The sequence below is a fragment of the Aphis gossypii genome, chromosome X (genome assembly GCF_020184175.1).
Source record: "Aphis gossypii isolate Hap1 chromosome X, ASM2018417v2, whole genome shotgun sequence".
In the NCBI taxonomy this organism is placed as follows: domain Eukaryota; kingdom Metazoa; phylum Arthropoda; class Insecta; order Hemiptera; family Aphididae; genus Aphis; species Aphis gossypii.
Window position 1 is genome coordinate 23074714 of NC_065533.1, and position 18905 is coordinate 23093618.

Sequence of the window (18905 nt, forward strand, 5' to 3'; positions counted from 1 at the left end):
TATTATTGTATATTATTCCGACGATAACTGCCGAGCTCACGATTATGATTGTTCATTCCGAACGGCGAATTCTCCGCCTCCGACCACGGCCCGTTTGATTTGTCGTGCCCCGACTGCGGCGCGGACGCGGACGGGAGGGAGATGATTATAATAATATTATATAAATGGTGTAGGAATGTAAATCTCACCGATTTTTTTTATCCCGTTGACATTGTTATGATAATATTATTACATACACGTCCTATTGTACGCATATATGCAAATATATAATATTTTACGCTCCTTGCGTGTAACGCCTATATAATATACTTACTCCCGCACACTACAGCAGGTTTCCTCCGAGAGCGGTGGCGTGTTCCTCGACGATAATTTATACATATTACGCATCATAATAATTTATACGTTTATTCCGACGATACTATATTTTCAAATCGAACGTAAGTATAGAACATTATATTGTATACATCTCCTTATATAAATATATAATTGGTATGGACAAGGTATTTACACGTTTTTGTAACCCGTCGACATGGTTAATATTATAAGAAAAAATTGAGTTTATTTACAAATTTTTAACACTTCAATTCGAATAGAAAAAATATTAATTCAACTTAACTTTTATTTTTTAGTGTAATTGGGATAGTTGACTAATAGTATTTAAATAGCTATTAACTTGGTAGGTTACTTATATTTTGTATTTATATTTTGACATTAAGACGAAGAAGCTATAAACAATCTAATATCTTAAAGGCATACTCGTATTGGAAACGTTAAAAATTATGTTAAGCTCAAGTTAATTAAAGTGAACTTTAAATTTAAATTTAAACTGAACGTTTTCGATTTTTTTTTTAAATTCATTAGAGTCTAACATAATATACATTTGCATCTATGCTCCAGTGCCAAACCGAATCTTTCCTTTAATGATTTTAACCTGTGTGCGGCGGTGTATGCACAATAAATATACGTATTTATAATACTACAGTTTTGACAAAATATTTTATCGCTATGAATTCGTATATACATATGTAATACGTAATTAATAGTGTATAGATATAACCAGAGGGGTTCTGGAAACAGATCGGCCCAGGTATATTATTTTAGTAGACAAACTTCATCAAATTTGCCTCAAACAACTAATTAATACTATACTCTTAATCTCAAACAATATCTAATTTGTGTGGTAAATAAATATTAAATACGATTGTCGATACTGTATAGTAGTTAATACTTACTAATAGTAATACTATTAATATTATGCATATTTATTAATTCGTTTATTTTTTATGTAACAAAATAACAATTAAACATTTTTATAATATAATATGATTCATATTGGATCTCTAGCGTCGCATTCCCTTGGGCCTAGGCCAGCCCATAATCTTATAATTTTCATCGGCCTAGGAAGATAAATTTCCCCAACTCCCCTGACCAGTCTGCCACTTGGTATAACGTCTCGAATGAAATTCTTTTAAAATTTGTCCGTCCGCCTCCACTCGTTTCGACATCGATCTATGACGTATATTATACATATTATATATAGTACCGTGGTTAGTCGTGGGCCTATATACCACAGTAGAGTATATACATACTATGCATAATATTATCATCGTAGTGCAGGTACGCATAACACGATATTATACGGTTTTATATTTTATTTTCGTCTTTTCCTCATCGCGCGTCGGGCGCGTGCAGTGCGCGGCCCTCCGCCGCCACACGCCGAAGCCGCGGTACGTCATTTAATATTATACACCCGACGTATATATCATGCACGCATATTATTATTATATTAAATAGTATTTACGATACTAGTATTATGTACGCGTATACATCATATTGTGTACGTATAATATCATTATGCACGAGACTAGATAATATAATATTATTTTATAATACGCGGGCGGTGCGTGCCGACTCATCTCCTGGTCCGCGGTGTATATCAAAATATTATTATTCGTTTTTCGGGAACGAAAAATGGACATTTAAACGAACGAAGGCGGCGGCGGCGGCGTCATCGTCGTAGTCGCAGTCGTCGTCGCCGTCGCGTCATCCGATAGGTACGCACACGCACACGCGTTTATAAATGTATATAAAATATATTATACTATATTATAATAGTAAACGAATAATGTATATGACGTATGTGCCTATATGAGAATACGCGCGTGCACACGAATATTATAGTTTATGTTCTTTGAATATTAATGGATTCCACCGCCGCCGCCGCCGCCAAACACGAATAATATCAGTTTTGTGTTTACGAATCGACACGGATCGTTATAATAATATTATTATCGGTGTTTCTGGCGTCGGCGGCGGTGTACGACGACGTCGCGTGTATAGTGCTCATGCCGCCGCCGTTTCGAAAGTATCTTTTATATATGAACCCGTGTATAATATACGTATAGGTACGACGTTTACACGGGCGCGCACGCACTTATTTGATATGTCGATAACGTAGTTTTTCGTCGACCGAGAACAATGACAGCAGAGACGCGATAAACATTTAAGTATATCGTACATTCGTATAGTATACCGCGTTATATATACGTGGTATATGGTGTAATAATATAGCTAACCGCGCGCGTGTGCCGCCGCCGCCGCGGCTGTGCAACAGGTAGCGCGGAGGGTAACGAACTCTCGCCCAACTCGACGTGTCGGTTACAAAAATATTTTCACCGCCCCGCCATTATACTGTAATCTTGGGGTTAACATTTTTAAATGTCGTATAATATGCATGACATCAAACGAGCACCTCGCAATGTCCAATGCCCCGAAAATCTTGCACACAAAACTAAATTCCGAATGCGCGTGTGCTATCGAGATCGTTATTCCGAGCCCTGGAGCCTACACTTAGGTGGTATATCCGCGAACACGCTGAACTAAACAACTAAACCCAATAGTTGTTTAACGTGAGAGTAAATTTTACGCTTCGCTCCGATTTTATTCCGCCGTGCATGTTTGCAGTTACCCCTACCTCGGATGACATTCTTTTCAAATCGGTGTCTTTAAAAAACATTATTTCGGGAAAATTAACACTTTAGCCAACGTACTCAACGACTAGTGAGAGTATTGTTTTTAAGCTATTTTCTTCGCAGACAAATCAATGTATAATTATAATCAATATAATTTACCATATTGTCATAATAGGTGGTCGTCGTTCGGGCGAGTGAAATTGTTTAAATCCGCTCGAGTGATATGCATTTTGACGATGCGCATGTGGTTTTATTTTATTAATTTTTAACTTAATATTACTATTTTACAATATTATAGTTAATATTAGTTAATAGCAATGAAATATATATATATATTATAATTTATAAGTGATTTTATTTTGATTTTTTTGTATTGAATATATACATCGATATGATGTGTAGTATAGATTTAAACCTATATAAATTTACCTTTACATCTATAATCTATTCGTACGTATTCGCCCTAACAGTATTTTCGGCGGATTCGACCTAACACTTTACGCCCGGTACTATATTATTCACATCACGTCGACCTTAGAATGTTTGATTTAAGATACCGCTACGGCGCTACAATATTTCATTAAGACAATGTTTTGTACAAAGTGAGGTACTTTAAAAAATTATATTATAGTGCTTTTACACTTAGATAGAGCTACAACATATATAAAGGAAGTGCGACGACGACGAGGCGCGTAACAAAATTGGTTAACTATCGTCAAGCAATATATAGCTGGTATATAACCTCTACGAACGGGCGGATTTCTTTTTTAATGGAAAATCGTTGTAAAATTTGTGTTTTTTTTCCAAAGCGTGTTTGACGTATTCGGTCCTGCCTATATAGGTACCTACTATTCTCTAAAACCGCCACAGCGGCAGCGGGATTATAAACACACAAGACATAAAACGTTATATTTTCTGTATGTACATAATATATATATACACCGAGTGATGATGTGCTTGTATATATGTTTGTTTTATTTATTTATTATTATTATTTAAATCAGTTAATACGAAACGCTCTCTTACATTCCACGGCCGATCGTGACTAGAAATTTGAAGTACTGGTTCCTATTATGCGTTTGACAATATTATTATATAATACGAAATGAAATGAAGCGGCGGCGGCGGCGGCAAACGATGTCCGTATGGTGCGTATATGGCGTGGTGTATTTATGTTGTGGCGCTTACGTGCGGGTTGCGTGTGTAACAATATCGAAAAGCGGAGCCCATAACCAAAACGCCGAATCACTATATATCGCAAGTCCATAGCGTCGTATTATAATTTATATTATAACACAATAAATTAACAATTAATGCACTTTTTATACCACGTACAACCGCGGCATAATGTATTATTATTACGGTACGTCCGATGAAATGTTTTATGTAGGTAACTCGTCCCGGACGCGTACTCATCCTATATTATATGTATACCTATTATATATTGTACATCCCAAATGATCTAACAACTCACTAACACATTAATATATAGGTATAGTGCGGCCGTTGATTGATCACCGAATTGTTCGGGTAACTATCCGATTTTAACTTTTAACACGCACGTCGCACATATAGAAATAACCATCTCGTCGGTATATTATTATGATTTTTATGACGACTCGGACCCTATTTTATGAATATAATCGTATTGTTTCGGGTAATATACGCATTATGTATACACGCGTTACTGGTGAACTATTAAATCAGCCGACCCCTACGCAGAATTCCTGTACAATATATTATATAGTATACGATGTGTTATGTAATAAATTGTAATTAACACGTTGTCAGCGCCCTGTCAGGAGCTCGGTAGGCTCTATATGAAAACGTTATTTTAGGGCTAAAAACGACGTATCGTAAAGCTTGTGTTTGAAAACATTTGTGAATTTGTTTGTGACGTATGTTATCATTAATCAATAACAGCCGACGAAAAATACAAAATTAAACTTAAAGCTCGTAAAAACTTTAATGAAATGAACATTTAAAAACGTTAATCGTCAAAAGTTACGTATATATATATATAAAAAACTATTGCGTTTTGATTGAATGTACGAAAACTGAATTGCTAGAATTAAAATAAACGATTCACAATAATATTACAAAAAGTCGTATTTACTATTATTATCACCCTAAGTCCCACTTTTTAACGACGGATGATGACGTGCATAAAATAAAATATTGAATTTATACAAAACTGTGCGATCATAAGCATACTCATAATGCACAATTAATTTAACGTTTTAATTTTGTTTTTGTTTTTATCAACAGAAAACCTGACTGTCAAATCCCTGGACTTCAGTATTCGACTGTCGATATTCGCTGAGGAGTCGCATCGGTATTTGTGTTTCAACAACAAATGGTCCCTTGTTGGTTCGGTAAGTGATTTCTCTATTATATAATATTATATTTATACTCGCACATATATCTAACAGTTATAAAGTCAACAACTACACACAATTACATGTAGTATTTATTTTATATATATATATATATATTGTATTAAATAATATATATATATATTTATAAGAATATTGAATAACAAGGTCCTCGAAGAGCGCATCTCACCCTTCACATAACGAATTCCTTTTTTTTTTTTACGATGTACAATAAACCGATATGACTGCTGCGTATCTCCTGCACATTGTTTTAACGTACATTAAAAGATGAATTTCACAATCTAGCACACTCGAATATTATTTTTTATCGTCTGCGTGCGTTGAGTAAATACACGAAAAGAATGTTCGAAAAAAAAAACACATTTTTCACTCGGCCGTCTTAAATAAATGTCGACACTATTACTATTACTTTACAATATTAGGTATATCATACGTACATCAATTGTTATATGCGCATGTCTCTACCTTTGTAATGTAATGTATTTGTATTAAACATATACGAGCTGTATAGAAATATAATGTTTAGTGTGGTTTAGTCACAATCTTTTCAGCCACTTATTATTATTACTTATATAATAATATAACGTACGAAATAGCAAACAATATAGAATATTATATTTATAATATGCCTGCAGTATAAGAATTAAGAACAATTAAATATTTGTGTAATGTGATTACGTTTAAACTGTTATGTAGGTATACAATTTGACACATATACATAATACATAATACAGTTTTTAAAAGTCTTAAATAATTTCGTTTTTTTTTTTTTTTTTGATAATCTGACAAATCGAAATGATTAAATTCAATAATAATCTAATACCATTATTTTTGGTTAGTTTTGGTGAGGGATAAAGGTTAAGTTATGATTTTAACAATCATTACACATCAGTGTACAATAGTTTGCTTTTCTATATACAAAATATCAAGGACATCTAAGTATTTAAATATAACAAGCTATATCCCTAATACGTATATTTATTTTAAGCTATTATTATTTTAATAAATTATAGGTAATTTGTATTAAAATTTATACAACGACGGTGTAAAACTTACGATCATTTTGCACCCAATCGTTTCAAACGATCAGTACTCACGCTCACGTATGATCATATTACTTATATAAACTTTTCAATGACACAATCTCTCATGTATTTGCGGTTTTGCTCTCTTCGACTTATGGAACTGCATCGTAGCAAACATGCGTTCGTGGCACACGACATATTACGACTTTACACTACGTATACCATCATGCACACTGTAAACACCACATATTCATTTGATTTGTTTTTCCTTTCAGAAACATTTCCGCGGCCCCAAGTGTCTGTTCTACGAGGAGATGCTTTCCACTGGGTACACACGGTACAAGTCGGTGGTCGACAAGTCGCGGTACATAGGTTTCAACCGGCGGGGCCGTCCAATGAGGCGGCACGTGTTCCACACGGACCCGCTAAACCGGTGCCTGAACTTCCTCAAGCTGGACACCAAGTTTGACATCGGCGACCACAACCGCAAAGTGGCCGCTTCGTCGGGCAAGACCATCGCGGTCGGCGGCAGTGGAGGCAAGCGCAACGGTTCGTCCAAGAAACCGATTGCGTCGTCCGGTGGCGGTTATAACAGAAAATCGCCTACGACCACCTCCACGACGACGACCACGACGACAACTACCACCACCACCACCACCACAACGACCACTACAACACCACCACCACCACCACCTTCACCACCATCACCGTCAACACATCCTTCTTCTAAACCACCAGTCAAGCACAGTCGAATTCGGTTCCGACACAACCGACGCAACAGACACCGTCCCGAAGCCCTTCAATCGTTAGATCAAGACTAGAATAGTATTATATTATTACTATTATTATTATTATTATTATTATTATGACTATTACTATTATTATTATCATTATTATAATCGTCATCGTCATCTTTATAGTATCCTCGAACCTCCAGACTCGTAAAAAACACAACAGTTATCATCACAATTATTATTATTAATTTATAACGGAACGAAATTCCCGATCATCGACATATGGGTCGTAGTTTTTTATTTTTTATCTACAAACACTCGACGATGTTGCTACGATTTATGTGTAGATAATATTATATATAGGTTAACCATCGCCGTGGCGTTTGAGGGATTTACACGTAGGTACACGCACTCAAAACCCTACTCGGGGACTATTTTTCTTTAAATAATTTTTATCGTTTTATTTAAACGTCGTTTCTTATTGTTTGATTTTCAAACGTATCTCAGTAAACCGTGTTGCTGCAATCGACGACACCGTGTGCTCGTCATAATAATTTAATACGTGCGATTCACTAGTTGCCCGGAGAGAGGTGAAAAATCTGTGCTCGCGCGTATCGACTGTGGATTTTTCCGTCGCGTTTTCCAAAAATAGTCAAACGGTCCAGTACAATTAAAGGCGATGTATAATAGTTTTATATTCGTACGAAATCGGATGATCCATTCCATATGCCATGATATAATATCGCTCGCATGTTATGTTACCATGTTGTAGCCATCAAAATTATAATATAAAGTTAAAATGAAAGAGTCCGATGCTATTATTTGAATTGTCACGGAAAACATGTTTAGTGATATTGTTTAGTATGATAAATCTAGTCAATATTTCCTTTCCATTATAAACACTTATATAATCCAGAACATCAAAATATAAAACAAAAGTGTAGAATGACGTAACGTTGTGTAGTAATTTCACGCATTATAAATAAAATACGTAGTAAAAAACGTGATAGTAGAATATTGAACTATATAGTGTTATGAAATATATATTATATTGTTTTGCGTACCTAGAGCCTATATTATAAAATATAACGAACAAAACGTTCTCAATACCGAATAGTATTAATATTTTTAATTCATAAAACAAAACCATTTATAAAAGGCTATGGGAAGAAAATAAAGTATTTGTAGCGTTTAAACAATAATTCTTTAGTCACGAGTGTCAGTTTAGGTTATAAACATATATTTCCGTTCTGTAACGTCTCGTTTTGATCAAACCACAGATTGCCGAACTTAAGCGTATAAGTATAATATAAATAATGTGTTCGTGTGTAATATAGTAACAATAATAATTGTGATGATAATTGTTCTGGAAACACGAGAATAATATAGAAGATGACGATATTGAATACATAATATCTGTGTAATGCAGTGCAAATCGTTTATAATGACGTTCGAGGGACCAGTAGTAAAATATTATGTAGGTCATAACAAATCACCGTACAACCGAATGACATGCGTACAGCAATATTGCCCGGAGTCTCGGACACTCCAATATTTTAGTTCGCACGGGACCCGACAATATTATGACAATATTATACAACCACGGTGTCTTTATAAACGATTTCTACTGTACGATATAATATACCCATACAGTATAAATTTCATCAGCATATACAAATAATAATTAACAAACCTGAATTAGGAGAACCGACCGCGTTCGGATGATATATTGTTTAACGTAAGTAAAAAAAAAAAAATATATATATATCGAATAAGTATCGATAAATCTCTATGAGATGAACGTTTTTATTTTTATTTTTATTTTTTTTGTCTCTCTCTCTCTCTCTCTCTTGTAAATATTGTCTATACATAATCACTATGTACATACACGGAACTGTACCATTTTAGTTGCCTCCTCTCCCCGCCCCCCAAATTCCTTACCACCCTTTTTATTTATTTATTTATTTTATAATTTTTTTTCCTTTTCGTACATTTAATATAATATAATATATAATTGTGACTCCATCCCTATTACACGAAATAATTTTATGTTTTTATGTTCTGACTCTTTGACGTCACCGAACACCGTATTACTACAGTTTCCACCTACAATACCTGCCCCAATATTATTATTATAATAACACAAGTCTATAACGATATGTCTTTATCCGAAATATTTAGCAGTATTAAAAATAACGTTGTATATAATTTAACTGTATTTAGATGAGCGTGTTGGTCATGTCACACGTGCATGTTTTTTGTAATGTTCTAAAACGCTCGTCGCGTTAACCGGTGCCATACAATATAAATAATATATTCATGTATGTATATATATATATATGTATGTATATATATATATATACATTTTTTTTTAAAAATCCACAGTAATTTTGTGTTTTTATTTCCATTATCCCGATCCCTGTCCCGACACCCACAAATGTATTTTTATTTTATTTGTAACTTTATAATATATGCATATATATATATATTATATATACATATAAGTATACATAGACACTAACTTTTAACATCATTATTGTTACAATTATTATTATTGTTTTTTTTTCTATTAATGTGTACAACGTGTTGTACAAAACATGTACAATACAAGCGATTTATATTAATATTTTTTTTTTCCAATTGGAACTCTATTATTACCTCTCCCCACCAGGCACATCATACTATATGGTAACAACCGTCGTCGTGTTATTATTATTACAAAAACAAAACATATTATTATAATTATTATTATTATTATTATTATTATTATAATTAGGTATCTGAGCAAATCGCTGCTCGCTAACATGTATTATTTTTTTTTTCAAAAAAAAAAAACTTCGCACCGGCTATTCGATCATTGTACGCTTATTGCACGTCCCAACTATTGTCCCATCACTTTCCTCATACATACCATATTATATTTTTTAATATGTATACTCGCAATCAGTGCTTGAATTGGGAAAAAATTAGAGAGGTGATGCAAGAGTGTAAAAAAAATAAAAAAATGTGCGTACCTAAGTAATATCACTAATATCTAGATATAAGATATAATTAGAAGAAGTACGCATAAATATTTTTTAAAAAGGAGAGGGACTCCGTTTCCCTCAATTCAAGCACTGCCCGCACTAGTATAGATGGCCGGTCGTGTGATAGACATGTATATTTGTGTGTGTGTGTAAGAGAGAGTGCATGTGTGTGTGTTCGTTGTTTCGCCATAATGCGATGCAATTTAATAATATAATGTACTACTATTACTACCACAACTACTATTATTACTATTACTGCTACTACTATTACTACTACTACTACTACTACTACTATTACTACTACTACTTTTAGTAATCAAAATAAAAAAAAACCTTATGTATTAAGCTTTGTAATAATAAACAAAATATGTCTTAACCATTATTTTCAACAATAAAAACAAATCACTTAAGAAAAATGCATACTCAATACAATATTATATACGTACATATTATTGTGCACACATAATAATATTATTATAATGGTATAGTGATGATGATGATAATGATCACCGATGGCTACTCTGTCGACTGCTATTAGTACACGCGAGCGATGTTAAACACATAATACTTTATAATATATGATAATGTATACTGCTCAGGACGAGTGTATACCTGCAATATAATAATAGTTATGTACACGGTATATACCTACGTATAAATAGGTACCATCTATACGGCGTACGGTATGATAATATGCTTGCGAGCTTTACCTATACAAATAGTATGTAATATTATATATTATTGCGGAATGACCGCGCGTGGACGATCGCGTATCCGGTCGCTCTACGGCGGTAAATAACATTATTATTCGATTAATTCCGCTGACAAGTTTGAATAGTTATACGTGCCCAATAGGTAATTTACGCGATTTATTATTATATGCAGTGTTCCACGACCGATCGGTAAGTATATAGGTAATATCTCGTTTTCAATACATATAGCGCGTATGGTGTTTTTAAATCCGATTCCGAGGTATTTGTTTTTGCGAGTGGCGTGTGCTGTACAAATAAAATAATACCTACGTGTTTAATAATGTTATTATATATTATTATTATTATTATTGTGTACGCAATGTACGGCGCCATATAATGTTCAGTAAAGGTTTTTGAAATAACCCGCCGATGATGCGGATCCGGCTTATATAAACGTACACGTGATCGTGAAATACGACATATTTGTCGTGGTGTAAGCTCATCGCATAGGTATTTGTACAGAAACATTGAACAAACGTATTGTGACGAAATGTAGACTCGAACAGTCGTAATACTCGTAATACGCAACAATAATCAATTAGACTATAGGTGTCTGATGATAAAAATTTAACGATTGCGATCGCCGACGAAGAGATTCGGAATGGTTGAATAATTTAATCGTCGCACGTTAGGCGCGATTTATACAATTCCGTATACCTACGTATTTGTTCGTCTGTTCTTTCCTTTTGGACTGGAAACGGAAAAATAAATAACGGATATATTTTATGGGTTAACACCACGAATCGAGTTATATTTATTATAAATTCGTCCGGTTAGAACGTTTTTAAAACGAAGAAATCTCGAAAACTTTTCGCATCGCATTTTAACAAAATTTAATCGTTAGTAAAATATATACTTTTAGAGTATTAACATCAGACGCAATTATTACAGTTGACAAGTGGACAAAGCTCAATGCATATTTTACGTGGCATAACATTTGTTGGTAGAAAAAAATTACATAATTGAATTAAGAAAATATAACGTAACGATTATAATGATAATTTATTATAGGTAGGTAAGTATATTGTATTAGGTACCTACGTTATGAAGTTAATAATTTTTGTTATGATAAACTATGATCGAGAAAAAAGGATCTTTTTAATGTACGAAAATTTTATTGAAAAAAAAAACTAAACGTAGGATATAAATAAGTAATTACTATTATAGGTTACCTACAGTGTTAGGAATTTTTAGAAACTAGAATGATTGTGTTTATAAATTAGCTATAAAACGCGAAGAATTTAAATTTCGTGTGATATACTGTTATCTTAGTCAACGCTGAATAATACGTTACATTTTTCATTTTTGGTTTTGGTTTTCATACCCTCGTAACAGTGAGTAAAATTTAATTTATTTTAGAATATACTCGTGTCTTATTATGTCTATAATTTTATCAATAGCATACAATTAACTGCTAACGGGATGAATAAAAAGTTAGTTTGTCGCAGTGAATATTTTTAAAATAATATGCTAAATAAACTAAAATTTACAAGTATATCTTGCTAAAAGTTTATGATTCGGTATGTGTGTGGCAATAAATTGTTGGTGTCAACTGACAAATATACTTTAATAATCAGTAGGTACTAACTATTAGTTTAATAGCCCATTTGAAAATAAAACAATCACAACGGTATAAGTCTAATAAATCTTTATTATCTTTATCTAGTTTAAATTTAAAAAAAAATTAGATGGGTAATATAATTTTATTTTTATTGTTTAATCATAACCAGCATTATTATTTTAAATTAGTCATATGAGTCATTTGGTTTAGAAATAACTTTGAAAAATACTTTTTAGATAGGAACTGTGCATAAGGTTTTTATTCGCCTGTATACACGATCAAACCATCGGCCTATCGTCCTACTTCACTAACTCATTAAAAAAAAATGGCACACTCATAATTGATACTATTAACCATGTCATATAACATAAAACTTTATGTACAAAATAAAAAATGATAGTATTAAAATGTCATTATATTAAATAATTTTTAAAACGTATTTAAGTATGTTATAGGTGTACGCTCGATTATAGTTCCCGGTTGGTTATCAACAATTTTTTATTTGGTAATTTATTGCTTAAGGCCACAGAGGCCAACATTTTTATAAAATATACTATTCGGACTTCTTTTATATTAACTACCTAGCCGTATAGAAGTGCATACGCCTTCGTGAATTCCATGTCAAAAACGTCCAAATGATTTCTCGTTTGGAGCGAGCTATACACGTGTCTACATCAATATGTATAATATCAGAAGATAGGTATAATTAATTATACTAAGTATATAATATGTAAAACGTATTTGATTTGAATACCTATACAACTGTCTGACGATCGTCGTTGAACGCTGCAATAGGTCACTGCGTCTAACTTGATAAATTCCGACCGTGGTGCAATCGATCGATTTTGTAATCATAAAGTTCTGTGCTGCAGAAAATCGTAGTAATTTATATTTCATACACACCAGTCGAAATGAAGACGGAATTCGATCGGCAGCGGTGAGAGCTGTATTATTAGACATAAGTACGTCCGGCGATCTGGTCTCTTGGAGCTCTTAAACGATCTAGAAATGGGAATTTTGTAAATGTGTGGTGTACGTGAACTTAAAGCATTTACGTTGGGCACACGGTTCCACTGATAGACGTTTGTTGGCAAAAAGTCTGAACAAGAATTACAATCCGATCGTATATATTGTATTACTTGCGTGTCCGTCCCACGTTTTGTGCAGATGGTCAGGGATAAGAATCTGCGTATAATATAAAAGGTAAGGTATACGCGCACGAAGATGAAGTAAATATATGTATTATATTATACAGTTTTCGAGCGCGGAGATTGACGGTGGCCTGACGATTGCACCTGTCGTATACCATAATTGAGAAATTAACGAAAATTGAATTGTTCCTAATGGATACCTCTTCATATCTTCATATAAATCGTTTAAAGCAAAGCAACTGTTTAAACGGTCCGCATATTATATTAATATAATTTTTTTTTAAGGTACAGTATGAAGAGGGTCGATTGTCAGCTGCGATGTTGAACAAATCGCTTTCACCGATTTTTGAACCCATCGAATAACATGTTTGGTATATTATTGCGTGATGTACCTACCAAATTGTATTATTTATTTTTAATCGCTGTTTTTCATTTGAAAAAAAAAACACTGAATACGTAAATAATGGTCTGGAAATATACACTAAAGAGCCTATAATATCTTAGTCGGGACAAATGAAAGTTATTTTGGATGAGATTTTTTTTTTTTCACTAATTGAATCGCAAAATTAAAAATAATAACTTGACTGGTAGCGTTTTTATTATATGCAGTTGTGTGCACTGTGCATAAATGAGTTTTTCCTATTATTATTATTAATAATACTTTATACCTGAAATAAAATTCAAAATTAAACATACAAATTAATTAAGTATACAAACAAGTGTTTCAATATTTATATTAGTTAAACGTTAAACAATACATGTTTTTATCCAGAAAGAGAAGTTTTGAAAAAAGTTACACGATTTGCTAACAAAAACATTTTTATACATTTTTTTTTACTCTATCAGTCTATCGTATTTCTAAATAATTTTAAATTATAATTGTGTATTTTCACAAGGATTCGAGTATTACAACATAACATACACAACATTATACACTACACAATATGATGTATTATACATATTTTATACTAAATGAATATATTTATACAGCTATCTGATCATATTCTAATAACCAAAAACATAACATTTTAATGTTATGACTTATGTTAACAGTAGTGCATATAAATTCATTATTATATATTTGTATACTTACACCACGCATACTCTAGAATTCTAGATATACCTATTTATTTTTTAAATTTTCAACATTTGTTATAAATAGCACTATAAGCAGTTTTTTTTTTCCAAGCATCGGAAATTTACATAAAACGACAATCACTTTACTTTTAATATACTGATGAGTTCGGAGTTCGGTTTGAAATTGATTTTTTTAAAATAGGTATTTTATTTTACCGGTAATTTCTATTAAAATTTAAAAGTTTATGTTATTATTAACACGAAATGGTTTTTTTCCCGTCTTATGAGTGCTCGTAGATTTGCAGCAGTCTATGTCTACAGACAAAACAATTATATTGTTATGACTCTCTCTCTATTGTTTTTCCCAATGTTTATATTATTCTTGTGACTGTCCATTTTTGGTTATGCGTATTCGTCAGTAGAACAAAATTGTTATTAGATGGTAGGAGACTATAGTCAACATAACTTTTTTCAGCGCAGTACTACGACGACATTAGGAATTATTATTATCAAATGTTTGTGTTTATATATATTATACTATAAATATTGTTAATAACGTAAAATAATAACAAAATATTATAATAAATACCCATTAATAAACATATTAAATAATAATATAAAATATTATAATAATTAAAATACGCGAAAAACAAGTTAAATCAAATTATATTTCACTGATATCGAATTATTATTCTTATAAGGTATTATATTTATTATTCTGTCGAAATTTGAATCAAAACATACAGCTATATGTGATATTGTGATGTATGTTTTGATGATACAATTATGCATTAAAATATTAATGGGAAGGTTCAGGTTTATCGCCCAAGTGTTATTTGTTGGAGATTATTAAACTAAATATACACCACCTGAATGTATTATATTATAAGTTTTTTCTAATAAAAAGTCAGGATAAAACCACTTATTTATAAAAATGTTGTAGAATTATATGTATTAATTGTATGTACTTACATCTGCAGTGAATAGTTCGGAACTTCAATTAAGAAACGTGTCACGTGTGTATATCCTTATTTCTTTGTACCGCTTCCAAATCATTATAATTAGAAGAAAATTGTCTGATTTGTTTTTTTTTTTTTTAATTAGTTTATCAAGACTTAACTCTTTATTATCTTTCTAGCTCAGACTTATTTTCAGAAAAACACTTTCAAAGCATTGTTGTTTTATAGCAAATAGTGGGAAATTATAAATAAAATTAATAAATAAATATGTATTTGATCTTTGCAGCTAACCCAAATACGGCGTTATAATATTATTTCAATATATAATTACATTATTTTAATTAGCATATGGTTTACATATAAATTGAATATTTTTCTAATATCAATTAGTATTAAAGGTTACAATATATCGTTTCCGTCGATAGGTACAAAATATTAATTATCAGCAAAACTTTACTTAATATTAAAATAATATGCCAATATTATAAATAGTCTAAAAACTTCATCACGCCATACGTCATTGCAAGGACTCATATAAGTACAAAATAGAACACATAGTATTCTCAATAGATAATTATAGTAGTTATAGAATTATTATTTAATCATTGTAGGATTAATGTTAGTCACGGCCACATCTCTGCGAATTCTCATTACCAGTCTTAAGACTCATATAGCATGCAGTTAGTTTGTACTTAAAGTTTACTTTTCTAATTATTTTGATACAAACATTTTAAATTTTAATTATCTCGTTAAAATAATTTATAAGTTTAATTTATATTAATTAATCATTCCCTCGACTATCGTTTTTAATCCGTTGAGAACGTCCGGCGTTTTTAAATATTTATATAATATGTCTAGTCTCTAGTACATCAAAGTTAACCAAACTAAAAACTACTTGTTCGGGATTTTGATTTTAATACGTCAACATTTTCAAAACATGATCCACTAAATTATTTACGGTATAGGAAAAGGAGATTGTAATTTTAAAAAGTGTAGTTTGTTTAAAAGAACACTCCTTAATAAGTAGTATAACAATTCACGAGGATTTAAAAATACGGTCTGTATAAGTATGTTTGAAAGTCAAATATTAAGTAGTTGAATTATTGAAAAATAAATGGACGAATATGCTTGGTGAATCATCCACTGTAGTAAATTTATTGCTATATACTATATACTTATACTATGTATAATAATATTCTTTTCATGGCCCAAAACTCTTTCTAATAATATATAGTTTATTTTATTCTGCCTCATCGGCATATTTCAGTTAACAAATTCTCTACAAATATACGTGACTTTGCAATCCATAAACATCCATAAATATCCGACTAAGAAAGGTGGTATAGTTTATTTGAGTGACGTCTGTGTCTCTGTGGTACAATTTTAAGTCAAAAATGTAAAGAACAACAAAAATTTCAGTCACTAGAGTACAAATTATAACAGTAACAATGTTATAAAACGTGTAAGGGATTGTTTTTGGGCGGTTTTTACCTGAGTCGTGCAAGAACGACGTAGCCGTAGCGTTAACATTACTTCAAAATTACACTTCAATAGCTGTACACACCTGCTCGTGGGCAATAATGTTATGGATTTCAGTCGTTTGTAGTTCAACAACAATGGTTACTCTAGTGTTTACTTGTCTCATTCGTTTCTTTCACCTTCTCTCTCTTTGGTATGTCAATAAAAATAACCATATTACTTGGACCCGGGTCCGATCTTGTGATTTTATTACACTTTCAAGTGATGATTCGGATATTGGTCTTTGTCGATATTATTATTATTATTATTTAGTGTTTGCAAAACCGTGAGATATTTTTGAGTGAATTCCAATCGTTTCAATGGAAGCTTGTGGTCTGTTTATTATATTATTTGGTTAATAAAAAGACGATTTTGTTATGAAAATTAATAATCAATTTATGTCTTAGATCTATAACGTAATTAATGCGTATTTTTTCTTTGTCGTTTTAAACTCAAACTTTGAGTATGACTGTAGTCTGTAGTATTTAAGTCTGAATATAGAATTAAGTAAAATTCTGGTTGATATGAGTACAGTGCTGTATACTTTATTAGGTATAATATTTAAAATTAAACATAATTCTTAATTATCGTATAAGATATTAAAAAGACTATAATAATTGTCGAAAAAATAATATTTTTACTGTGTTCCTATGTTCTATACACTTAAATTAGATTTAATCGAATCGTCGTCATAATTTTACACGTTCTTTCGTTTTTAGAATATGATATAAATATTATGTAAACGCTCTTTTAAAATCAACTTTGATAAATAAGTTATACATTTAATCAATTATAATTGTTAATTTTAGTTACTTTTTTCAATAAATTATTAATTATCAATTAATATAAAATAATTAATTATATCACATTATTTAATTAGATATTATCTTTACAGAGAAAAGTTGATAAAAAATTATCCCAATAGTCTTTAATATACAATATTATATTATTATGTATTGTGTTATTGATAAAAAAAAAATTTTGAACGTTGAACTATAAATTTAAAATTATAATAAATAAAAATGTATTGTATTCATACCGTTAATGCGTTTTACACCATTTTGCACTAATTTGATAAACTGCACTTGAGTTCTGACTTTCTTTTGGAAAGTAATAATATATCATTTATAGTGCCAGAAAACGCGTGTAATTGAAAAACATTATTTTATCGTATTTCTAGTTCAACCTTTAATCGACAATATTATAAATATTATTATGCGATTAAATTAATATAAATATAAATTGTACATCGATTGCTTTGCTTATGTATAATTAATACTTTTATGATATTGGTTTCCTCTATTTTTACGTATTTATAACTAAATATTAATTAATTATACGTAAAAACAAAAGGAGTAAAAATTAATTTACTCTTCATCTTATATGATATGTCCCGGATAGATTATAATAATGAAAATTGAGTTCTTCGTTAATAGGGTTAGTGTATTAATTATTATTTTAATCAACCATATGAATTATTATTTTTATGGAAATTCAAGAGTTTTGTGTCATGACAAACGATCATAAAATATGTATGCGTATTAAATTATAAGGTATACCCATCTATTATTTTACACAATTAAGACTACATAATATAAGCTTTCACAATAACAAGCATAATGCTTTAATTATAAGTTATACTATGACAATTAAATTTATCAAGCGGTGTTCTTAGATATAATAATATCTTAAATGACTAATTATCATCAAAAACAACCATATGGTCTCCAACGT

At 31.1% G+C, this 18905-nt stretch overlaps 1 protein-coding gene across 1 annotated transcript in view; it reads left to right on the forward strand.

Annotated features, from left to right (window-relative positions):
- The window catches only part of LOC114124492 (zinc metalloproteinase nas-14-like), a 53582-nt gene extending 43606 nt beyond the window's left edge, over positions 1-9976 (forward strand). Inside the window, exons 4-5 of the mRNA XM_027987751.2 lie at positions 5241-5347; positions 6669-9976. Of these exons, the coding sequence (XP_027843552.2) occupies positions 5241-5347; positions 6669-7214 (653 nt within the window). The 3' untranslated portion in view covers positions 7215-9976. The remainder of the gene's footprint in view (positions 1-5240; positions 5348-6668) is intronic.
- Positions 9977-18905: the final 8929 nt, after the last annotated feature.